The 26502-nt window shown below is 42.9% G+C and overlaps 1 protein-coding gene across 17 annotated transcripts in view; it reads right to left on the bottom strand.

Annotated features, from left to right (window-relative positions):
• Positions 1–26502, bottom strand: part of LOC310888709 (secretory carrier-associated membrane protein 1-like) — a 92849-nt gene that overhangs the window by 28346 nt on the left and 38001 nt on the right. For 10 of the 17 annotated variants that reach the window (XR_014576079.1, XM_083815683.1, XM_083815675.1 and 7 more), the window contains exons 2-7: positions 16049–16216; positions 14940–15038; positions 14564–14675; positions 11737–11865; positions 3424–3583; positions 246–347 (exon numbers count right to left, since the gene is read on the bottom strand). Coding sequence is in view for 14 of the 17 variants with exons in the window: in XM_083815683.1 (XP_083671809.1) it covers positions 246–347; positions 3424–3583; positions 11737–11865; positions 14564–14675; positions 14940–15038; positions 16049–16216 (770 nt within the window). In the remaining 3 variants the exon portion in view is untranslated. The remainder of the gene's footprint in view (positions 1–245; positions 348–3423; positions 3584–11736; positions 11866–14563; positions 14676–14939; positions 15039–16048; positions 16217–26502) is intronic. The other 7 variants (XR_014576077.1, XR_014576078.1, XM_083815679.1 and 4 more) reach the window with 2 other exon arrangements.

Genomic DNA, 26502 nt, shown 5'->3' with positions numbered 1-26502 from the left:
AAAAATTGAATTAGAGAGAAGAAATAATAAAATGTGCTTTTTCCTTACACTCCAATTCCATTTTGTTTGCCTTATGTACGTTTGGAGGTTAGCAACAAAATGTCAGTACCCAGATATAGTACTGCCAGTCATAGGTCTCCATGGTATCAGCTGACTACTACAGCCATGACTTTAATTACTTTTATTTTGTTGATTTTGTTTTTGTCTTACAGACAGTACAGTGCTACAGAAAAGAGAATACTCACCAGTTTCCCCATCTTTGAAATCCCGCAGCTTGAAGTACATGTACAGCAAACTGACAGATATATACAAAGAAGAACACAAAGAACCTGAATGAACTGTCACTCCTGAAAGAAGGGGAAAAAAAGATTAAAGCAGCCAGGAAATAAATGTATTTTGACAAAGACTATAGTACCAATCTATTTTGGTAAAAAAAAAAAACAGGAAAAATGTTTTTATTTCTTGATGGTGACTTGAAATTTCAGGCAGTAATTCTGTGGTTTTGGAGAATGCTTATTTACAAGAGATTCTTCTTTAATACAGTATTTTTGTCTCCTGCATCTCTAACAGAGGTGGGAATAGCAGCAAGATACTATTCCTTAGTGTTCTGTTCAGGGCCTCTTAGACTGAACTTGGAGGTTTTGCTACAGTGCATAAAGAACGCTCCTCTTTCAGGCTGAAGTTTACAGCACTGGCAGTATGGAAAGAAAAGCTTTTACTTGTCAAAGTGATTGCTGTGGTTTAAACCCAGTAAGCAGCAAAGCACCACACAGTTGGTCACTCACTTCTCCCCCACCCCCCCCAGCTGTATGTGGGGAAGAGAAACAGAAGAGCAAAAGTTACAAAACTCATGTGTTGAGATAAAGACAGTTTAATAAGAAAGAGAAAAAAATAAAAAAGAAAAAAGAAGAAAAAAATACACAACCAAAGGAAAACAAACAAGTGATGCACAACGGAATTGCTCACCACCAGCCAAACAGCATCCAGGCCAGTCCCCAAGCAATGACACCCCCCCCCCCCCCCCCCCGCCCCAGTTTTATTGTTCAACATGTTGTCATATGGTATGGAATATCCCTTTGGTCGGTTTGAGTCAGCTGTCCCGATTCTGTCCCCTCCCAGCTTCTCGTGCACTCCCAAGCCTACTTGCTAGCAGGCAGCTTGAGAAATAGAAAAGAACTTGACTCAGCGTAAGCACTACTCAGCAGCAACTAAAACGTTTGTGTGTTGTCCACATTATTTTCATTATAAATCCATAACATAGCACCATACAAGCTACTATGAAGAAAATTAACTCTATCCCAGCCAAAACAGCGCAAAAAGGAAATAAAATCTAATATGGATTTACTGAAACAACACAGATCACAATACTGAAGAAGCTGTTGTTTAAAAGCAAAATATACAAAATATGCTTGTTGTTCAAAATACTAAAATGCCAGACTGACAAAGACTGAAAGTGTTAAAAGCCTGTCAAGAAAACATATACATATATAGGCAAAATCTCAACAAAGACCTCAACTTACTACTATCAAAACTAATGATCACATGATATGCTTGCTACCAAAGTTCTAAAGAAAGTAAAGATCAATTAAGTCACAGATTAAGAACATGGAACCAGATTTTGCCAGTAATTGCAATTTTTTGCAGAAGGCAGTTTGTTCATTTCTATTTATTTAACTAGTTCAATTTAATAACTGTTTCATCTTCAGCTGAGCAACTGAAGGAAAGTTGAAAATGTAAGTAGCAGTTTTCCTTTTCTAAACAATCACTATTCGCTAAGAAAGGCTATATACTAGACATTACTGATGCAGGATTTCCTGGATCTAAAACTGTGAAAGATAATGTTACACTACACTCTTCAGCTGAAGAAAACAAGGAAACCTTGGAGAAAACAGGAAGACTGATAACCTTGAACTAGCAGAAGCAAGGGAGATAAGGGATGAAAGCTAAAAAAACAAGGAGAAAAACAGCTGAAGGAAGATTCCAGACTGACCCATGGTAAACTTTTGCTCATTACGGGTCATTAGCATATTTAAACCACACCCATCATAATGCTAATGTATGGAAATGTTGGATTTGGTAGGGATGTCTGTCTGTCCTGCTGGTCCTCTGTAATACACAGACTCAATAGAGATAAGTTAGGCAAACTAAAACAACCAATCAAAAGTAGCCAGAGAGATAATTGCACAAGTTAGTTGTACATAAATAACAGTGATTCAAGTCAGGGGTGTGCTTCCTTTGTGAAAGATTGCAAAGCACCTGATTCTGCAGAATTATATAATTAATTATTTAATTAAAAGACCTTTGTGTGAATTCTGACTCTGTGCTTATTGGCGAGTTGCACTGGCCACAAACCTATGGATAACGACACTATGAACTCCTCCACTAAATCAGGAATAAAAACAACACTACTAAGAAAGAGTATGTAAGATGTAATCAGTTAATGTAAGCTACCATTTTAAAATGCTGGCAATTCTCTGTATTTTTAGTTGATCTCAATTTGCACCCACATTGTAACCCAAGTCATGAACAGAAGTTAAAGTTGTAAACGAAAAATATTTTTTAGCCTTAAGGGTATAAGAATTTACTGTATGAGCAAATGCAAATTAAAATATATGATTCCTCAAAGATGTGTGGGTATGGCAATATCTCCTTAGTTAGAAAAAAGAAACATCTAATTCAGTCTAAAATTATGCATAAATGCAATTTATGGCTATCAATCTTTCTCTACAAAAATTAATGTATTTAAACTAAGAATATCATGATTCATTTCAATGTAAAAATCAAGAAATACTGTAAGAGTACAGAAATTAAAAATCTCTAAATGCTGATTTTCACAAAAATATTCAATTTTGCGTGCAAAACAACCATTCTATTTTTAAACACGAAGATACTACACCTTAAGCTTGCGAAGTCTGCAAAATCCAGATTGCTAAAAGCTAGGAAAAATACTGGAGTTTGATTACTGTATACCTGCTCTACTCATTCTTAACAATGGCAGTCTTCTACAATTGCAGACACTGCAAGGTGTACAGTTTCATAAAGTTCATTCAGGAAGCCAAAAATTTAAGACACTCTTAACTATTAACCTGCTCAGATTCTTCTTGTAAAGGGATAGAGATTTAATGAGAATTTTTCTTAAAGTTATCAGCCCTATACAAAAGTTAAATACTTTCTACAAATATTGTGTCAATGGTAGAATCTATAAATATTTTAAAGGATATTCCATGATATTCCTAACTATCGCTATCTATGATTCAGATATACAGTTGAATTAATGGCAAACATACTACTTGTTTCTAATGAAAGTATATTAAAGGTTTATCATAATGATAATTAAGTAAATTCTGGACTGTTAATGCATTTCAACAAGTGTAATGTGGTTTTGGTTATTTTAAATATCCTAAGTCAAGCTGAAATTGTTACCTGAAAGCTCCATAAAGTGGTCTGTACCAGCAGACAAAAGAACAAGGCGTAAAAAGCAAGAACCAGAGGATACTCAATCCAAAATCGACCCCTCGCGTAGCATCAATGTAAAACCAGGCCAAACATCCAAAGACATTAAGAAACAGTGTCACTGTATGGACTGTAGAAGCAAAAGCAAAAAAGTCTTAATTTAATTAATTTATACAAGAAATTATTAAAACTGTTAAAGTAATAGCCAAAATGAGCATGTTTAAACAAAACATAAGAATGCTGACAATAAATCAATATTCTCTCTCTGCAATAAGCTGATTTTTATACAGTTTTCTAACTTTCAGGTAAAGCCAGTATTCCCAAGTAAAAGTACTGAACAAGAAAATTCAAGTAGCATCAGGTATGTGGTGAAGAAAAAAAAAGTCATAAAAATAAAACATTTTCAAAAAAAAACAAATAATGAAAAAAGAGGTTTCTACGGCTGCAGTAATTGATATTTCTTCTACAGTAATTACTGAATAGCTATTTACATTTTTTTTAATATGCTGGTTGTTTATTTTCTCTTACAGTCAGGCAACTAAATATATGCAGGACTGTCAGCCTTAATATTGCAATATATAACTATTGGATATTTTTTAGAGAAAAGCTTATAAATAATATAAAATACATGATAAATTTAGCATTGTACATTGTTCCAATTTGAAACAAGAATATTAAAAAAAAAACCCTTTTAACCAAAATCTGTCTTACACGTAATAAAGCAAAAAAGCCTGCATAGTAAAATGCTTCTCAGTAAAACAAAAATTGTCAGTTGTTATTCTAGATCCTTGAATATATATTGTATATTGAAATATTTCTCATAACATTTTTGGTGCTCAGTTCTTAGCTTAATACTGGCCTTTCCTCTTTGGCAAACCACGTTACAGGTTAACTATTTAATTTCTACTAAAGGAAATGTATTGGCAACATGACTTGACATTTTATTTCAAATATATTTAGCTCTTGTAATATAAAAAAAAAATACAGTGGTAGTAAGAAATATTACAACTACTACTTTCATGCTACCTGGGCACAACAGTTCTGCCAGACACTTTCTGTCTCTGTTTAGCAATACCCAGTGTCTCAAAGGACGTTTTCTGTCTTTGTGGACCATAATAAAGTATAGTATTTATAAATGAGTGCAAAAGCAGTTCCATGCAGCAATGTTTATTTAAGTCCAGAGAAACATTTTAGTCATTCTACTGGAAGGTAAGATTAACAGAAGAAATGGCAAGTATATAAAGATACTGAAAAAAAAAAGACTGTTCATAGCTCTTTGTTTCCCTCTTAACTAGGACTTAAATAAGCCCTAAATCAACTTAGTGGAAAAAAATTTTATATCAAAATGCTGACATCATTCCATGAAGGGCTGAAGGAACTCAAAACACATTTTCCTCAGACAAATTCTATTTACCTGTAAGAGTCAATAGAAATAGAAAATGTCATACTTTATACTTTTAAATAAAGAACATTTAATGCATTTGTATATCTTAACACTGTTCCAAGAGGTTAGCAAAGCAACTCACTTGAGAATTTTTGTATGTATGTATAATGAAGTACAACAAAGGATAGAAATCCAAATTCCTATCTTCTTTTGATTAATATGAGAAAGTTTACTAAGTGGTATTCTTTCTTTTTCTAGTCAATGCTGGAAAACAGGGAGACACCCTTGATTGCTAGAAATGTCTACCTTCTGGTGGATTTTGAACTTTCAGATAAATTTTATTTTTTGTACTTGTAATTAAAATAACAGGACAAGTTTTAAAAGAATATGATCTGTGCAGAATCATATAATCATCTAGGTTGGAAAAGACATTCAAGATCAAGTCCAACTATCAACCTGACCTACCAAGTCCCATCACTAAACCATGTCCCTTAGTGCCACGTCCACATCTCTTAAATACCTCCAGGGATGGGGCCTGGACAGCATGTTCTGATGCTTAATCACCTTCTCCATGAAGAAATACTTCTTAATGTACAATCTAAACCTCCCCTGGCACAACTTGAGTCTGTTTCCTCATGTCCTATCACTTGTCAACTGAGAAAAGAGACCAACACCCTCCTCTCTGCAACCTCCTTTCATGTAGTTTTAGAGAGTGATGAGGACACCCCTCAGCTTCCTCTTCTCCAGGCTAAACAAACCCCAGTTCCCTCAGCCACTCCTCATAACTCTTGTTTTCTAGTCCCTTCACCAGCTTTGTTGCTCTTCTCTGCACAAGATTGAACAACTCAATATCATTCAGATATGCTTCTTGAGGGGGCCCAAAACCAAACACAGTATTCTAGGTGCGGTCTCACCAGTGCCTCGTACAAGGGGACAATCACTTCCCTAGTCCTGCTGGCCACACTATTTCTGATGCAGGCCAGGATGCCATTGGCATTCTTGGCTACCTGGGCACACTGATGGCTCACATTCAGCCAGCTGTCAACCAGCACCCCCAGATCCTACTCTGTTGGGCAAAAACCAAAGAGGGTTAAAACAATGTGTTGTGGTTTAAACCCATCAGGCAGCCAAGTACCACACAGCCATTCACTCACTCTCCCCCCTCAGTGGGATAAGGGAGAGAATCGAAAAAAAGGTAAAAGTGAGAGAACTCGTAAGCTGAGAGAAAGACAGTTTAATAAGAAAAGTAAGAAAACAATTATAAAAATAAAATAAAATAAAATAAAATAAAATAAAATAAAATAAAATAAAATAAAAGCACAACACGATTGCTTAAGACCCACTGACTGAAGCCCAGCCAGTCCCTGAGCAACGGTAGCCATTCCTCCGGCCAACTACCCGAGTTTTATTGTTCAGCATGACATCATAAGGTAGGGAATATTTCATCGGTCAGTTTGAGTCAGCTGTCCTGGTTCTGTCCCCTCCCAGCTTCTTGTGCATCCCCAGCCTCCTCACTAGCAGGGCAGTATTAGAAGCTGAAAAGTCCTTGGCTTAGTGCAAGCACTGCTCAGCAGCAACTAAAACATCAGTGTGTTATCAACATTATTTTCCTCCTAAACCCAAAACACAGCATCATACCAGCCACTATGAATAAAATTACCTCTATCCCAGCTTAAACCAGGACAATATTCACCCTTATTCCATACCATTTATGTCATGCTCAGGTCCCACACTTTCCAATACATCCTAATTAATCACCACCACCCTTCCTGTCTTTTGATATATACGGACAGATATCACTCTTAGTCTATGGGCCATCCCTTTAAAGTGTACATTGAGTTTCTTCAGTCCATGACTTTGGGCTCCATCTGTCATAACAGTCCTTCGGGGCAGGAGAGATGGTGAGTGGTGTTGGATTGTTGCATGCTGAAGCCAGCTCTGCTTCCATCACCACTGTACTTTGCTCAGAGCCATCAAAATCTATTCTTCATACCAAAGAGGCTTTAACCCCCTGGCTTGCTTGACTGTGGCGCATGTTTCACAGTCATGCATAATTTGTGCAATGGTGTCCCTTCATATGCTGCCAAAATCTCTTATTCCAGTTGGAGTATAGCGAGCCTTGGATCCTCTGTATCCTCAACTCCAAAACACTAAGGGTCGACCTTGAGTCTCCCTTGGTGCTTTCTGCCAGAGGGTCCATGTGGGGCCTTTCTCCCTGGCTGTAGCATAGAGCACATTTTTTACCTCTTGTCCTGCCCAGACTGGCCCAAGGGATACTGCATGAACTATCTCCCATTTTATTTCTTCAAAGGCTTGTTCTTGCTTAGGGCCCTGTTTGAAATTGTGCTTCTTCCAGGTCACTTGATAAAGTGGGCTTACAATCAGACTGTTATTTGGAACGTGCAATCTCTAAAAACCCATGACACATAAAAAAGCTTGTGTTTCTGTTTTGCTAGTTGGTGGAGACATAGCTGTTATTTTGTTGATCACATCCATTGGGATCTGACAACATTCATCTTGCTATTTTATTCCTAAAAACTGGATCTCCTGTGAAGGTCCTTTGACCATATCTTATTTTATGGCAAAACCAGCCTTCAGAATAATTTGGATTATTCTCTTCACTTTATCAAACGCTTCCTCTGCTTTGTTGCTTCACACGATGATGTACTGCGATGTGTTCATGATAACTTCCTGATGCAAATGGTGGATGTTCCAACTAGAAGAGGAGCGCTGCTGGACCTTGTCCTCACTAACAAGGAGGGGCTGGTTGAAGCGATGAAGGTTGAGGGCAGCCTTGGTTGCAGCGACCATGAGATGGTGGAGTTTAGGATCTCGTGTGGCAGGAACAGAGTACCGAGCAGAATTGCAACCCTGGACTTCAGTAGGGGCGACTTTGGCCTTTTCAGGCATTTGCTAGGGGAAATCCCATGGGACAAGATACTTGAAGGAAAAGGAGCCCAAGATAGATGGTTAGTGTTCAAGGACTGCTTCTTCCGAGCTCAAGAACAGAGCATCCCAACAGGTAGGAAGTCAGGAAAGGGAGCCAGGAGACCTGCATGGTTAAACAGGGAATTGCTGGGCAAACTCAAGTGGAAGAGGAGAGTCTACAGATCATGGAAGGAGGGACTGGCCACTTAGGAGGAATATAAAGCTGTTGTCAGAGGATGTAGGGAGGCAACTAGGAAAGCTAAGGCCTCCTTAGAATTAAACCTTGCAAGAGGGGTGAAGGACAACAGAAAGGGCTTCTTCAAATACACTGTGGATAAAACTAACACTAGAGGCAATGTAGGCCCACTAGTGAACAAGGTGGGTGCCCTGGTGACAGAAGATAAAGAGAAGGCAGAGTTACTGAATACCTTCTTTGTCTCTGTCTATAATGCTGGAGGCTCTCCTGAGGAGCCCCATACCCCTGAGGCCCCAGACGAAGTCGGAATAAAGGAGGAGTTTGCCTTGGTTGATGAGGGCTGGGTTAAGGACCAATTAAGCAATCTGGACATCCACAAGTCCATGGATCCTGATGGGATGCATCCGCGCGTGCTGAGGGAGCTGGCGGAAGTCATTGCTAGGCCACTCTCCATCATCTTTGGTAAGTCATGGGCATCGGGAGAGGTGCCTGAGGACTGGAGAAGAGCAAATGTCACTCCGGTCCTCAAAAAGGGCAAGAAAGAGGACCCGGGTAACTATAGACCGGTCAGCCTCACCTCCATCCCTGGTAAGGTGATGAAACAATTTATCCTTGGCGTTGTCTCCAGTCATATCAAAGATAAAAGGGTCATTAGGGGCAGTCAACATGGCTTCACCAAGGGGAAGTCGTACTTGACCAACCTGATAGCCTTTTATGAGGATATAACCAGGTGGATAGATGATGGAAAGGCAGTGGATGTGGTCTATCTTGATTTCAGTAAAGCCTTTGACACCGTCTCCCACAGCATCCTCGCAGCTAAACTGGGAAAGTGGTCTGGATGATCGGGTAGTGAGGTGGACTGTAAACTGGCTGAAGGAAAGAAGCCAGAGAGTTGTGGTTAATGGGACGGAGTCAAGTTGGAGTCCTGTATCTAGTGGAGTCCCTCAAGGGTTGGTACTGGGATCAGTGTTGTTTAATATATTCATCAATGACTTGGATGAGGGAATGGAGTGCGTCGTCAGCAAGTTTGCTGATGACAATAAACTGGGAGGAGTGGCTGACATGCTGAAAGGCTGTGCTGCCATCCAGTGGGACCTCGACAAGTTGGAGAATTGGGCGGGGAGAAACTTAATGAAATATAATAAGGGCAAGTGTAGAGTCCTGCATCTGGGCAAGAACAACTCCAGGCACCAGTATAAGTTGGGGACTGCCCTGCTGGAAAGCAGTGAAGGGGAGAGGGACCTGGGGGTCCTGGTGGACAGCCGGATGACCATGAGCCAGCACTGTGCCCTTGTGGCCAAGAAGGCCAATGGCATCCTGGGGTGTATTAGACGAGGTGTGGTTAGTAGGTCGAGAGAGGTTCTCCTCCCCCTCTACTCTGCCCTAGTGAGACCGCATCTAGAATATTGCGTCCAGTTATGGGCTCTTCAGTTCAAGAAGGACAGGGAACTCCTTGAGAGAGTCCAGCTCAGAGCAACAAGGATGATTAAGGGAGTGGAGCATCTCCCTTACAAGGAAAGGCTGAGGGAGCTGGGTCTCTAGCTTGGAGAAGAGGAGACGGGGTGACCTTATTAATGTTTATAAATATGTAAAGGGTGAGTGTCAGGAGGATGGAGCCAGGCTCTTCTTGGTGACATCCAATGATAGGACAAGGGGCAATGGGTGCAAGCTGGAACATAGGAGGTTCCACTTAAATATGAGAAAAAACTTTTTTACGGTGAGGGTGACAGAACACTGGAACAGGCTGCCCAGGGGGGTTGTGGCATCTCCTTCTCTGGAGACTTTCAAAACCCGCCTGGACGTGTTCCTGTGTGACATGATTTAGGTGTTCCTGCACCAGCAGGGGGACTGGACTAGATGATCTTTCAAGATCCCTTCCAATACCTAACATTCTGTGATTGTGTTATTCTGTGATCCAGGTCTGGGGCCCCCAGCACAAGAAGGACATAGACATATTACAATGAGTCCAGAGGAGGGCCATGAAGGTGATCAAAGGGCTGGAGCACCTCTACTATGAAGAAAGGCTGAGAGCTGGGGATGTTCAGCCTGAAGAAGAGAAGGCTCCAAGGAGACCTCATTGCAGCTTTTCAATACCTAAAGGGGGCTTAAAAAAGGTGGAGAGCGATTCTTTGCTCAATAGGATAATGACAGGACAAGGAGGAACGGTTTTAAACTAAAAGAGGGGAGATTTAGCTTAGAGGTTAGGAGGAAACTCTTCACTCAGAGGGTGGTGAGGCACTGGAACAGGTTGCCCAGAGAGGTTGTGGATGCCCCATCCCTGGAAGTGCATATAGATGTGAAAAAGATTTTTAAAAGTTTCTTCAGAAACAATAAAGGCCAAGACTAAAGATATTGAAATTGCTACTAACCAAGGCAACACAAAAAATGAAGTTCTCAGGGCTGCTAAAAAGGGCCAGGAAAACTAACCTACTTTACAAAGTCTTGAGCAGCTGATACTAGATTTATCCAAATGTGATTATGTTCACAGACCCCTAAGCCTTACAAGACCTACGAAGATTTGGAAGAGGAAATAAAATAGAAGTACAACAGCAAGCAGAAGCAGGTTAGTTTGCTGTGTTAATGAGTGCCTCCACTGAGGAAGCATAACCACTCTAATGAAGTATGAGCCATATCATGTAGATACATTCCTGGGAAAGAAGAATCACAAGGATTGATTCAACAGCCAGCCCGAAGGCACAGAGTTCTGTACTCAATCATTTTTTTTAGCCTGAAATAGATTTTGTCTTTCTTTTCCTTTATTATGCCTGCTTCCTTCCTTCCTGAGAAATCCTAAATCAGAGAGTATGAAAGCTAAAGAAAAAGCAAGAGGACTTAGTTAAAATCTCAGTCTACCTAGAAGAAAATCTGTCAGTTTATTATGAGAGCAAAATTTATATTTATTTTGAAATGCTATGTCACTGCTTCCTTGTTTCAATCAATAATAAAATTACCAGATTAACAGGTAAAATTATACACATTTGCAAAATCTGGAACCTAGAGAAAAATACAGAAAAGTTCTGAAATTCACATCCCCTTAGTATGCTAAAAATATATTAATGGCATCAAAGCACCTAAATCTTTGGAATTTCCTCAGTCTGAAGGTACTTCTTAGGCACTCATCACACAAGACAAGACAGAAGAAACAAACCTCATGGTATGTGTACAATTGATTCATCCAGCATTTCTCCAATCAAAACACAGCACCTGAATGAAGGCAAAACTAACCTCCCAAAGATTGTTTAGAGCATGCTCGGTGTACAAGGGATAGTTCCAACATGGACTGATTGTTCAGCTAATTTCCTTTATGCTATTTTTTTAACAAACTAAAATGATATTAAGTCTATATTATACTCTACACTAAACTAAAGCTATGCATATTAAGGCACATGGATATTACACTTTTAAAATTTGTAAGTCTATTAACACTGATAGTGAATTATATTTCTTAATATATAAGCTGATTTTAAAAATGGTAAAATTATTTCTAAGGTAATAAATTGTCAAAGCTCATTTTACAACAACAGGGATATTTAAAATAGAAAACTGCAATATACTATAACCAAACTGCTTTAGGGTAATCCTTCCCCTTTTTTTCCATGGAAGTTTCTATGAAATAATAAAGTACTTTGAAAATTGAAGCTAACAAAAAGATTTCACTTTAACATTTAACTTCCAGATTTTAAAATATTTCATTGCAGATGTTGCAAAAGCCAAATTATCAGGCATGTTTCAAGTTTGAATAGGCACTTTGCTTTTTCTTTAAAAAAGTACTTACACATCCACAAATAGTACATAATCTTTACTGTCTTCTGGAATTCTACAGGAATGTCTACAGAAAAGTCCTGGTAGAAACATGGACCCACTGGAAAATTCTCAGGAAGAGGTGGCCAGTTATTTTTTCTACCTGCAAATCATAAAAAAAAAACAACAAACAAAACCCCACCAGCTTTATAATACAGTTTTAACATCTGTATACTAGAAAGAGATACACATCTGGGCTTGTTCAAATTGTTTTATGTACATAAGTTTCACAAGCATATGGATAACTTGGGCTACCAAGACCCAAGAGTTTTATCAGCAATACTCACACAAACTTCAGAAATAAAATAGGATGAAATGCAGACAGATCAAGGAAAGTACAATATTTTATCTATATAAAAGACTAAGCAGGCATCTGATGGTTCCTATAAAGTAATAAGAAAAGAGTTTTGACAAAACAGTCAGATTTGCGCAGAAAATCAGTTTCTCAGAGTTCCTTGACTTTTAAATGCACATTTCCCACCATACTCATATGCTCACTTTGTGGAACACAAAGACTAGGGGTTGAAAGGCATTCTCCATCCTTGGAATCCTGATATTTGTAACACCTGGATATCTCTAACTCTTTGAACTAGTTCCCAATATAGTTTACAGTCAAAGCTTTGCTTAAAAGCCTGTAAGCCTAAAGAAAGGCAATTATTAAAATGGTCTCAATTACAACACCAGAAGATGCTCTACAGCATCAATATATTTTGATATAAATTGTGGGACAGAGTGAGAACACAACAAAAGACAGCAGAGTATCAGACACCAAAGATTTCCTGTATGCTGATCTACTCACAGGCTAGAGTATACATTCTGACGAATGTAAGCCATATCAAGTGCAGATTCAGAGATTCAGATGAGATAACTACAACAAACCTATATCATAGCATTTAAAATGCTGGATGCAATAGATATGTTTACCACCATATTGCAGAAGTGGAGCTGACTAGAGACTAACATAAAGGCAAAATTATTTTAAATTCTGATAAGTGTTTGCTTGCAATTTCTATCTTCAAACATAGCTTTACTAGCAGTTCACCTGTTAAGAAAACTTGCAAACCTTACATACTTGCATTATTTAATTATTTCTTTACCCAGACAAAATGAAGCTGACAGTTCTGACCAAACAGGTCCAAAACACTGAGTATTTGTTGAGTTTTATGCCTCTTCAACTGAACATTTTTACCAGTTCTTTCAGAGCTGGGGGTTTAGAGGGACCATACAAAAGGCAATCAAGTGATATGCCCATCCATATTAAAAAGTACTTTTCATTCTACTATATGAAAAATATCTGATAACAACTCAGATCTTTATTCCACAGTATACAGTTATTTTTCTCAGGGTTGCAAGTTTCAAGATAGTCACAGAAAAATTCAGATATAGTAATTCAGGTTATTACTTGAGAGTAGTATTTGATGTGCTTTTCTACCTTGGTGGAACAGGTTTCAAAATTTTCAACTAAAACTGAAAGACAGTCTTAGTATTTTTCAGACATGCCCAAATGAACTAGATGAAATAGGAAGCAGCACACTAATCAGCTCAAGTGCAATACTGCACGGGACCTGAACAGAGAGAACTCTGCACTGGGCTGAGCAGACCCACAAGCTTTGAGATCTTTGCACTGTGGTCAGTTGCATACGATGACAGTGTCCTAGGTGTGCAGCCAGCATCATAACTTGAATGCAAATAACTAGAGTACTATTGCAAAAGACCTTGCCCTGTGATCAATATGCTTCTACAGTGTTTTGAAAGGAGTTTAAATGACTGTGCAAAAGAAAAAAAAAATCAAAAGGAAAAGAATATTGTTCTCCTCAGTCACAACATACAATTCCCGATTTGCAGCATCTTTTACACGGTCATTTGGTAAAAACCTAACATCCTCTTTAAAGCTTTAAGAGCTCTCTCTTCTCTGTTCAGCCTTCCTAAAGAATCCTTTAGATTCTTCATGCACTCTTCAAGCCCTTTGATGTGAACAACTGGAACTTAATAACAGAGCAAATACCATTTAAAAATATTCTGAAACATGTATTGGGTATCAGAGTTATAGTCCCTAAGATATAGATGAAAGTAATTAAACTGTCAGTAAAGCCTGGAATAGACAAGTAATCAATCCAGACCATCAATATAAATTAGTGAAATTAGGTGAAGGGCGATATATGGAGAAGGAAATGAAAAAAAATCACCAAAAAATCATAATCTTGGAGAATAGGTACAAAGATTTAATAAAGAGACTGGAAAAAATAATACAAAGAAAATAAAAATGGTTTAATGAAGGGACCATGATTCTTTTCCTTAGAAGAATACCAATTCCTCACTCCCAAATCCCCTACCATATGACTGGTAGAAAATTCCATGAGGTTTTTGAATCACTAAATAGTTATGCAATCTGGAATTGTACCTCTGTATGTTCCAATATTTCAAAACAGGAAAGTTCTTCTACAGCAATACTGACAGCAGATAAATCAGAGGTGTTATTTATGAAGTTACATTTAATTCTTCCCAAAATGTTCCATTTCTATTCAATAGTATTACTTGGATATTAACCCAGAATAAAAATAGCTGATAGTAGAGTACAATATGTAATAATGCCACATTTAAATATTTTTGCTTTGAAAATTTGCACAGGACAGTTTTTATTCACTGTATGCACTGTTCTAAAGGAGACACATTTTTCTCTTCCTGAAGAGATTATAAAAAACCCTCTTTGATCTGCTTTACAATGTCACTGTAAAACTAAAACAGTTTCTGAGAAAATGTGAAATTTCTGCAATTTTAAAAAGTACTTTTTTCATGCATACCCCTCTGCTGATTGAGACTCTGCATTTCCCTTTCTCTGCGATCTAGTTCATCTGCTTTTCTTTCCAGTTCTTCTTGACGCTTTAACAGTTCTGCCTGGGCCAAAGCATGCTCCTGAACAAAACAAGCATTGTTAGAGACTGATAAAAAATACAAACAAAAAATAAATATTCCAAGTCTATTTTCTATAATTAAGCATCTCCAGTTATGGATGAAGACCGACCTACTATTGCATGAATTCATGAAATAAGTGATTACTAAAAGGCAGTATTAATTTTCATAAATCATTAGGAAAGCAACACTTATTTATAAAAGACTATTCAAGAAGTGTGTAATTATAGTTAAAAGCATTCTAGTGCCTGAAAGTTATACACAAACCTTTGCAATTTGTGCATAAGCAGGTGGTTCTTCCGTTGGTTTCATTATTGCTGTCTGAGTACTGGGTACATCAGGTATTTTCACATTTCCTGAAGGAGGCTAAGAAAATGAGATAGTTATTGGGAAACAGTCTCCTATTCTAATAAACATCTTTTCATTAAGTATATAAGAACTAATCCAGTTGTTTTAAAAAAAAAAGTGTTACTGATAAACTGAAAATCTAATATGCTGCCTGCAATATTTACAACCTTTAGGAAAAATAAGATAACTATATCCTATGATGCAGTGTTCTCCTTGGTTGTTTTTATAATGCACTACTTGCCATAAACACACAAGGAATTTTGTGGATCAATAGAAAGTAAATAGAATCTTAATTTTGTTCAAAAATGAATATGGATAAGAACAGTTACTGTTTAAGTTACTGCAGGATTTAACTGACCTACTCATATTCTCAAATATTATGTCTTCTATTAGTAATGTTTTCCAGAGCTTTCTACTTAAAGGCTTATATCACCTGGTTAACTAGAGAAACAATGTACTGGATTAAATTCTCAATTTCAGGATACATAATCTATTTCTTAACTGTTCCACCAGTATTTATTTACTGCAGTTGTGAGAAACAAAGTTGTGTTTTTGATGTAGAATGTGTTTTTGCAGTGGAAAATTGCACTAACCTTGCATATTCAAAAGTGATTGTGCAGCACAGCAGTGGGGAGTATGTTAAGCAGATAAGGGGAAGGTCCCACTGTCCCAAAATAAGGAGGATAGCTAAGAAAAACAGGATGAGCAGTACTAAATCAGTAAAAAAAAAATCACGGGCCCTCTAGTCACGAGAGAAGAAGGAAAAAAAAGGAAAAGGAGAAATTAATGGTTGGTCAAATAAAATTGTACATATATGGTATAGAGGAGCGTCGAGTAGCTTGTGAACCTGTAGTACTCAGCCAATGAGGAAACAGGGGAGGTGATCAGGCGTCGGGTAATAGGGAATATAAAGTTATGATAAACTTTTACTGTGCGCTCCTGCTTGCAGGACACCCGCCATTGCAATCGCAAATAAAATAGCTTCACAGAAGATCCTGTCTGAAGAAAATTATTGAGATTTTTCTCACAATTTGAGGGCTTGTCCGGGATCTTGTCGCCTCCCAGAGAGTTCTTGCCACCACAGACAGGAAGGTGCACCCCGCTGATTTCAGTGGTCCCGTCGGGGGTGGTGGGTTGTCTTGGTATGGCCGACAAAGGACCAAGACTGTTAATCTGAAGACAGGCTCTGCAAAGGACTGGGGAGAAGGGAGGCCAGCACTGACACACCACAGACACAGCACAGACACAGCACAGACATAGCACAGGTACAGGGATAATTGCTGATAACATGGACCAGGAAGTCCGTGCACGGACCGAGGTAAGGCAAACTTTACCGTATATTGCGTTGGGGTGATTTGAGGAGACTCTTGTGTGCAGTGTGAATGAGATACACTTTTAGTGCAAAGCAAGTGTGAAGTCCCTGTCCTGGTTCCAGTTAGGACAGAGTTAATTTTCCCTCATAGTAGCTGGTAGGGTGCTATGTTTTGGATTAGGATGAGAAGAGCACTGATAACATGCTGATGTTTTAATTGTTGCAGAGCAGTGTTTACACCGGGCCAAGGACTTTTCGGCTTCTCGCTCTGTCCTGCCAGCGAGCAGGCTAGGGGTGCAGCAGGAGCTGGGAGGGGACAGACCCAGGACAGCTGACCCAAACTGGCCAAAGGGGTATTCCATACCATCTGACGTCATGCTAAACAATATATAGGGGTGGCTGGCCGGGGTGGGGGCCGGGCTGCTCGGGGATAGGCTGGGCATCGGTCAGCGGGTGGTGAGCAATTGCATTGTGCATCACTTGTTTTCTTACACATTATTATTATTAATACTATTATCATTATCACTATTATTATTATTATTGTTATTATTATATTCCGGTCTTAATAAACTGTCTTTATCTCAACTCACCGGCTTCACTTTCCCGTTTCTCTCCCCCATCCCAGAGAGGGAGGGGGGAGGGTGAGCGAACGGCTGTGTGGTGTTTAGCTGCCAGCCGGGTTAAACCACAACAGTCCTTTTGGCGCCCAACGTGGGGCACGAAGGGTTGAGATATCGACAAATCTGACCAGAGTGTGTTAAACTAAAATTGGTATAAGTATTGGACCTGCTTAATAGTTGCTAGTCACGATGTTGATTGCCTTAATCTCCAGTCTGCTGTACCTGCATTCCAAATTGAGTTTTATGGTGCGTTACTTTCTGTATGTGCTCCCTGTTGCACTGTTTATCCTTTCCGGGCCCTGGTTTAAGATTGGTATGGTACTGTGCGGTGTAACAATGGCTTATGAAATGATGAAATATCTGGTCACGACTTTAACCTGGTATTTGTACTCAGCACTGACGTCGACTCTATACTTTGGAACCCATATCTCGGAAATTATTAGCAATTACACCTATTGCCTGTTTTCGTTAGGGAGCCAATCTGTGAAGGGGACAGGGGAAGACATGTTTCCCTACCTGTTCACTCTCCCTTTCTCCTTCACCACCACCCTCTTATCCCCCGAGCTAGTTACGGTGGTTCTCCGAGATGTTGAATATCCTTAGGATACTCAGACCAGCCTGCTCTTGTTGTTATGTCTCCTGAATGCGCTTCAGGTTTTGTGGAGGGTTAAACAACTACTTAGGAATCTCATCCGGAGACATGTCTTGAGGCGGGATAGTTGCAAGTGGCAGGGAGTGTGGGAGGATATGGGCAGGTTTCTAGAGCAGTGGTCACCTCCAGTGTTTTGGACATTCACCCCTGAACAACTGCAAAATCCTAAAAAGCTGGCAGAATGCTTGAAAAAAAGGTGTCATGACTCTGGCAGTTCCAAAGTGACACAAATCACTGTAGCGTGCTGGGGTCTGGCTTGTGCCTATCGAGCTGCAATTGATGCTACTAGCAACCTAGCTCCAGCTCCAGCTCCTGCAGCCACTCCAGTTCCAGCTCCTGCAGCCACTCCAGCTCCTGCAGCTGCTCCAGCTCCAGCTCCTGCAGCCGCTCCAGCTCCAGCCCCTGCAGCCGCTCCAGCTCCTGCAGCCGCTCCAGCTCCAGCTCCTGCAGCCGCTCCAGCCCCTGCAGCCGCTCCAGCTCCAGCTCCAGCTCCTGCAGCCGCTCCAGCCCCTGCAGCTGCTCCAGCTCCAGCTCCTGCAGCCGCTCCAGCCCCTGCAGCTGCTCCAGCTCCAGCTCCAGCTCCTGCAGCCGCTCCAGCCCCTGCAGCTGCTCCAGCTCCAGCTCCCGCAACCGCTCCAGCCCATGCAGCAGCTCCAGATCCTGCAGCTGCTCCCACTCCTGTGTCTGGGTCAGAGAAACGAGCTGTAGCAGTGCAAGTTGACCCCGCAGAGGGTATTCCAACCCCTGTGGCAGACCCTGTGACTGGGTCAGAGAAACGAGCTGTAGCAGTGCAAGTTGCCCCTGTAGACAAGGTGAAGAAATGGTATAGAGGCTCAGGTCGTTTAGAATGCAGACAGTCTTCTGCTAAGTCTGGGCATAGTGAAGACGAGGCTGGGCCATCAAAGGTGCAGGAGACTGAAGATGAGGATGAGGATGTCGAAAAATCAACAGTAACTAACCAGACTCTATACCAGCGTGAGCTACGAGATGTGCGAAAAGATTTTGGTCGCTGTATAGGTGAGCAGCTTGTCACCTGGCTGCTCCGGTGCTGGGACACGGGAGCCAATTATGTGGAATTAGAGGGCAAGGAAGCCAGGCGGCTGGGATCCCTTGCTAGGGACGCATGCATTGACAAAGCAATTGGAGATGGAGCATGATCTCGCAGTCTCTGGAGGCGTCTCCTGTCAGCTGTGCAGGAAAGGTATCCCTTCAAGGAAGAACTTGTATGTCTACCAGGCAAATGGACCACCATGGAGAAGGGAATTCAGTACCTGAGGGAATTGGCCGTACGGGAAGTAATTTATAAGGACCTAGACGACGCACAAACATCCGCAGATCCAGATGCAGTCCAGTGTACACCACCTATGTGGCGGAAGTTTGTACGGAGTGCACCATCATCATATGCCAGCTCATTGGCAATAATAGCCTGGAAAGCGGAGGAGAATCCCACAGTGAATGAAGTGACTAAAATACTCCGGCAGTACGAAGGAAATCTCTCCTCTTCCCTACAGGCCTGTGTCTCAGCTGTGGAGAAACTCTCTGAAGAGGTCCACCAACTTAAAGAGAATTTATCTTCCCCTCCACCTGAACAAACCAGTGTCCACCAGCTAAAAGAGAATGCTTTGGAGAAACTTTCTGAAAAGATCCACCAACTTGAAGAAAGATTATCTTCCCCTTCACCTGAACGAGAAAAGTGGCCAGTCCTCTATCTCTATACTGATTCATGGATGGTAGCAAATGCCCTGTGGGGGTGGTTACAGCAATGGAAGCAGAACAACTGGCAGCGCAGGGGCAAGCCCATCTGGGCTGCGGCATTGTGGCAAGATATTGCTGCCCGGGTAGAGAACCTGGTTGTAAAGGTACGCCATGTAGATGCTCATGTGCCCAAGAATCGGGCTACTGAAGAACATCAAAACAACCAGCAGGTGGATCAGGCTGCTAAGATTGAAGTGGCTCAGGTGGACCTGGACTGGCAACATAAAGGTGAATTATTTATAGCCCGATGGGCCCATGACACCTCAGGCCATCAAGGTAGAGATGCAACATACAGATGGGCTCGTGATCGAGGGGTGGACCTGACCATGGACACTATAGCACAGGTTATTCATGACTGTGAAACATGTGCTGCAATCAAGCAAGCCAAACGGTCAAAACCTCTTTGGTATGGAGGACGATGGCTGAAATATAAATATGGAGAGGCCTGGCAGATTGATTACATCACACTCCCTCAAACCCGCAACGGCAAGCGCCACGTACTTACAATGGTGGAAGCAACCACCGGATGGCTGGAAACATATCCTGTGCCCCATGCCACCGCCCGGAACACTATCCTGGGCCTTGAAAAGCAAGTCCTATGGCGACATGGCACCCCAGAGAGAATTGAGTCAGACAACGGGACTCATTTCCGAAACAACCTTATAGACACTTGGGCCAAAGAACATGGTATTGAGTGGGTGTATCACATCCCCTATCATGCACCAGCCTCTGGAAAAGTTGAACGATACAATGGACTGTTGAAGACTACACTGAAAGCAATGGGTGCTGGGACATTCAAAAATTGGGATACACATTTGGCAAAGGCCACCTGGTTAGTCAATACCAGGGGATCTGCCAACCGAGCTGGACCTGCCCAATCAAACCTGTTACGCACTGTAGAAGGGGATAAAGTTCCTGTAGTGCACGTAAGAAACATGCTGGGTAAAACAGTCTGGGCTACTCCTGCCTCAGGAAAAGGCAAACCCATTCGTGGAATTGCTTTTGCTCAGGGACCTGGATGCACTTGGTGGGTAATGCAAAAGAATGGGGAAGTCCGGTGTGTACCTCAAGGGGATTTGATACTGGGTGAGAATAGCCCATGAGTTGAATTGTAGTATGTTAATTATTATATAATACTGTATGTCATCACTACCATGATTGCTATATATCATAGATGAAAATGGTGATAAATTAGAATGTATTGGACAGAGTGTAACCTGAGCATGACATAAATGGTATGGAATAAGGGGTGGATATCTGTCCTGGTTCCAGTTAGGACAGAGTTAAGTAGCTCATAGTAGCTGGTAGGGTGCTATGTTTTGGATTAGGATGAGAAGAGCGCTGATAACATGCTGATGTTTTAATTGTTGCAGAGCAGTGTTTACACCAGGCCAAGGACTTTTCGGCTTCTCGCTCTGTCCTGCCAGCGAGCAGGCTGGGGGTGCAGCAGGAGCTGGGAGGGGACAGACCCAGGACAGCTGACCCAAACTGGCCAAAGGGGTATTCCATACCATCTGACGTCATGCTAAACAATATATAGGGGTGGCTGGCCGGGGTGGGGGGGCCGGCTGCTCGGGAATAGGCTGGGCATCGGTCAGCGGGTGGTGAGCAATTGCATTGTGCATCACTTGTTTTCTTACACATTATTATTGTTAATACTATTATCATTATCACTATTATTATTATTATTGTTATTATTATATTCCTTATATTCCTTATATTATTATATTCCTGTCTTAATAAACTGTCTTTATCTCAACTCACCGGCTTCACTTTCCCGTTTCTCTCCCCCATCCAAGAGAGGGAGGGGGGAGGGTGAGCGAACGGCTGTGTGGTGTTTAGCTGCCAGCCGGGTTAAACCACAACAGTCCTTTTGGCGCCCAACGTGGGGCACAAAGGGTTGAGATATCGACAAATCTGACCAGAGTGTGTTAAACTAAAATTGGTATAAGTATTGGACCTGCTTAATAGTTGCTAGTCACGATGTTGATTGCCTTAATCTCCAGTCTGCTGTACCTGCATTCCAAATTGAGTTTTATGGTGCGTTACTTTCTGTATGTGCTCCCTGTTGCACTGTTTATCCTTTCCGGGCCCTGGTTTAAGATTGTTATGGTACTGTGCGGTGTAACAAAGGCTTATGAAATGATGAAATATCTGGTCACGACTTTAACCTGGTATTTGTACTCAGCACTGACGTCGACTCTATACTTTGGAAACCATATCTCGGAAACTATTAGCAATTACACCTATTGCCTGTTTTCGTTAGGGAGCCAATCTGTGAAGGGGACAGGGGAAGACATGTTTCCCTACCTGTTCACTCTCCCTTTCTCCTTCACCACCACCCTCTTATCCCCCGAGCTAGTTACGGTGGTTCTCCGAGATGTTGAATATCCTTGGGATACTCAGACCAGCCTGCTCATGTTGTTATGTCTCCTGAATGCGCTTCAGGTTTTGTTGAGGGTTAAACAACTACTTAGGAATCTCATCCGGATATCTGTCTTGAGGCGGGATAGTTGCGAGTGGCAGGGAGTGTGGGAGGATATGGGCAGGTTTCTAGAGCAGTGGTCACCTCCAGTGTTTTGGACATTCACCCCTGAACAACTGCAAAATCCTAAAAAGCTGGCAGAATGCTTGAAAAAAAGGTGTCATGACTCTGGCAGTTCCAAAGTGACACAAATCACTGTAGCGTGCTGGGGTCTGAATTGTGCCTATCGAGCTGCAATTGATGCTACTAGCAACCTAGCTCCAGCTCCTGCAGCCACTCCAGCTCCTGCAGCCACTCCAATTGCAGCTCCTGCAGCCGTTCCAGTTCCAGCTCCTGCAGCCGCTCCTGCTCCTGCAGCCGTTCCAGCTCCTGCAGCCGCTCCAGCTCCAGCTCCTGCAGCCGCTCCAGCTCCTGCAGCCGTTCCAGCTCCAGCTCCTGCAGCCACTCCAGCTGCAGCTCCTGCAGCCGCTCCAGTTCCAGCTCCTGCAGCTGCTCCAGCTCCTGCAGCCGCTCCAGCCCCTGCAGCTGCTCCAGCTCCAGCTCCTGCAGCCGTTACAGCTCCAGCTCCTGCAGCCGCTCCAGCTCCTGCAGCCGCTCCAGCTCCAGCTCCCGCAGCCACTCCAGCCCCTGCAGCAGCTCCAGCTCCTGCAGCCGCTCCAGCTCCAGCTCCTGCAGCCGCTCCAGCCCCTGCAGCCGCTCCAGCTCCAGCTCCCGCAGCCACTCCAGCCCCTGCAGCAGCTCCAGCTCCTGCAGCTGCTCCCACTCCTGTGGCTGGGTCAGAGAAACGAGCTGTAGCAGTGCAAGTTGACCCCGCAGAGGGTATTCCAACCCCTGTGGCAGACCCTGTGTCTGGGTCAGAGAATCGAGCTGTAGCAGTGCAAGTTGACCCCGCAGAGGGTATTCCAACCCCTGTGGCAGACCCTGTGTCTGGATTAGAGAAACGAGCTGTAGCAGTGCAAGTTGCCCCTGTAGACAAGGTGAAGAAATGGTATAGAGGCTCAGGTCGTTTACAACGCAAACAGTCTTCTGCTAAGTCTGGGCATAGTGAAGACGAGGCTGGGCCATCAAAGGTGCAGGAGACTGAAGATGAGGATGAGGATGTCGAAAAATCAACAGTAACTACCCGGACTCTATACCAGCGTGAGCTACGAGATGTGCGAAAAGATTTTGGTCGCTGTATAGGTGAGCAGCTTGTCACCTGGCTGCTCCGGTGCTGGGACACTGGAGCCAATTATGTGGAATTAGAGGGCAAGGAAGCCAGGCGGCTGGGATCCCTTGCTAGGGACGCATGCATTGACAAAGCAATTGGAGATGGAGCATGATCTCGCAGTCTCTGGAGGCGTCTCCTGTCAGCTGTGCAGGAAAGGTATCCCTTCAAGGAAGAACTTGTATGTCTACCAGGCAAATGGACCACCATGGAGAAGGGAATTCAGTACCTGAGGGAATTGGCCGTACAGGAAGTAATTTATAAGGCCCTAGACGACGCACAAACATCCGCAGATCCAGATGCAGTCCAGTGTACACCACCTATGTGGCGGAAGTTTGTACGGAGTGCACCATCATCATATGCCAGCTCATTGGCAATAATAGCCTGGAAAGCGGAGGAGAATCCCCCAGTGAATGAAGTGGCTAAATTACTCCGGCAGTACGAAGGAAACCTCTCCTCTTCCCTACAGGCCTGTGTCTCGGCTGTGGAGAAACTCTCTGAAGAGGTCCACCAACTTAAAGAGAATTTATCTTCCCCTCCACCTGAACGAACCAGTGTCCACCAGCTAAAAGAGAATGCTTTGGAGAAACTTTCTGAAAAGATCCACCAACTTGAAGAAAGATTATCTTCCCCTCCACCTGAACGAAACAGTGTCCACCAGCTAAAAGAGAATACTTTGGAGAAACTTTCTGAAAAGATCCACCAACTTGAAGAGAGATTATTTTCCTCCCCACCTGTACAAACCAGTGTCTCAGCTATTAGGGGTAAACGTTCATCTATGCAAGGAAGACAATATGGTGGGCACACACACCGCGCCACCCTGTGGTTTTACCTACGTGACCATGGAGAGGACATGAGAAAATGGGATGGAAAATCTACTGCGACCCTAGAGGCACGGGTACGTGAATTGCAAAGGAAAACAAGTGGGAAAAAGGAATTCTCTGAAAAGTTTGCTGCTCCAACTTCCAGCAGGCAGTCCTTTAGACACAGAAACGAAGATTCTGACCAGGACTAGAGGGGCCCTGCCTCCAGCCAGGGGGAGGAAAGGGACAATCGAGTTTATTGGACTGTGTGGATTCGATGGCCTGGCACGTCAGACGCACAGAAGTATAAGGCTTTGGTAGACACCGGTGCACAATGTACTCTAATGCCATCAAGCTATAAAGGGCCAGAGCCCATCTGTATTTATGGTGTGACGGGGGGATCCCAGCAGTTAACTGTATTGGAGGCTGAAGTGAGTCTAACCGGTAATGAGTGGCAAAAGCACCGTATTGTGACTGGCCCGGATGCTCCGTGCATCCTTGGCATAGACTATCTTAGAAGAGGATATTTCAAGGACCCAAAAGGGTTCCGCTGGGCTTTTGGCATAGCTGCCTTGGAGACAGAGGACATTAAACAGTTGTCTACCTTGCCCGGTCTCTCAGAGGACCCTTCTGTTGTGGGGTTGCTGAGGGTTGAAGAACAGCAAGTGCCGATCGCTACCACAACTATGCACCGGCGGCAATATCGCACCAACCGAGACTCTCTGAGTCCCATCCATAAGCTAATTCGTCAACTGGAGAGCCAAGGAGTGATCAGCAAGACTCATTCACCTTTTAATAGTCCCATATGGCCAGTGCGAAAGTCTAATGGTGAGTGGAGACTAACAGTGGACTATCGTGGCCTGAACGAAGTCACGCCACCACTGAGTGCTGCAGTGCCGGACATGCTAGAACTCCAGTATGAACTGGAATCAAAGGCAGCCAAGTGGTATGCCACAATTGATATCGCTAATGCATTTTTCTCCATCCCTCTAGCAGCACAGTGCAGGCCACAGTTTGCTTTCACTTGGAGGGGAGTCCAATATACTTGGAATCGGCTGCCCCAGGGGTGGAAACACAGCCCTACCATTTGCCATGGACTGATCCAGTCTGCGCTGGAGCAGGGGGAAGCTCCTGAACACCTGCAGTACATCGATGACATCATTGTGTGGGGTGACACTGCAGAAGAAGTTTTCGAGAAAGGGAAGAAAATAGTCCAAATCCTTCTGAAGGCCGGTTTTGCCATAAAACAGAATAAAGTTAAAGGACCTGCACGAGAGATCCAGTTTTTAGGAATAAAATGGCAAGATGGACGCCGTCAAATCCCAATGGATGTGATCAACAAGATAACAGCTATGTCTCCACCAACTAGCAAAAAAGAAACACAAACTTTCCTAGGTGTCGTGGGGTTTTGGAGAATGCATATTCCAAATTACAGTCTGATTGTAAACCCGCTCTACCAAGTAACCCGTAAGAAGAATGCTTTTGAATGGGGCCCTGAGCAACGACAAGCCTTTGAACAAATTAAGCAGGAAATAGTTCATGCAGTAGCCCTCGGGCCAGTCCGAACAGGACCAGATGTAAAGAATGTGCTCTACACCGCAGCCGGGGAGAATGGTCCCACCTGGAGCCTCTGGCAGAAAGAACCTGGGGAAACTCGAGGTCGACCCCTGGGGTTTTGGAGTCGGGGATACAGAGGATCTGAAGCCCGCTATACTCCAACTGAAAAGGAGATATTGGCAGCATATGAAGGAGTTCGATCTGCTTCGGAAGTGGTCGGTACTGAAGCGCAGCTCCTCCTGGCACCCCGACTGCCGGTACTAGGCTGGATGTTCAAAGGAAGGGTCCCCTCTACACATCATGCAGCTGATGCTACATGGAGCAAGTGGGTTGCACTGATTACTCAGCGGGCTCGAATAGGAAACCCCAGTCGCCCAGGAATCTTGGAGGTGATTATGGACTGGCCAGAAGGCAAATACTTTGGGATATCATCAGAGGAGGAGGTGGTTCGTGCTGAAGAAGCCCCACTGTACAACAAGCTACCGGAAAATGAGAAGAAATATGCCTTGTTCACTGACGGGTCCTGTCGTATTGTGGGAAAGCATCGGAGATGGAAAGCTGCTGTATGGAGTCCTACACGATGAGTTGCAGAAGCTGCTGAGGGAGAAGGTGAATCGAGTCAGTTTGCAGAAGTGAAAGCCATTCAGCTGGCTTTAGATATTGCTGAACGAGAAAAGTGGCCAGTTCTCTATCTCTATACTGATTCATGGATGGTAGCAAATGCCCTGTGGGGGTGGTTACAGCAATGGAAGCAGAACAACTGGCAGCGCAGGGGCAAGCCCATCTGGGCTGCGGCATTGTGGCAAGATATTGCTGCCCGGGTAGAGAACCTGGTTGTAAAGGTACGCCATGTAGATGCTCATGTGCCCAAGAATCGGGCTACTGAAGAACATCAAAACAACCAGCAGGTGGATCAGGCTGCTAAGATTGAAGTGGCTCAGGTGGACCTGGACTGGCAACATAAAGGTGAATTATTTATAGCCCGATGGGCCCATGACACCTCAGGCCATCAAGGTAGAGATGCAACCTACAGATGGGCTCGTGATCGAGGGGTGGACCTGACCATGGACACTATAGCACAGGTTATTCAT

Source organism: Anser anser, assembly GCF_964211835.1.
Source record: "Anser anser genome assembly, chromosome: W".
Classification (NCBI taxonomy): domain Eukaryota; kingdom Metazoa; phylum Chordata; class Aves; order Anseriformes; family Anatidae; genus Anser; species Anser anser.
Note: the sequence above shows the minus strand (reverse complement) of the source record. Positions and strands in the feature narration are given on the sequence as shown.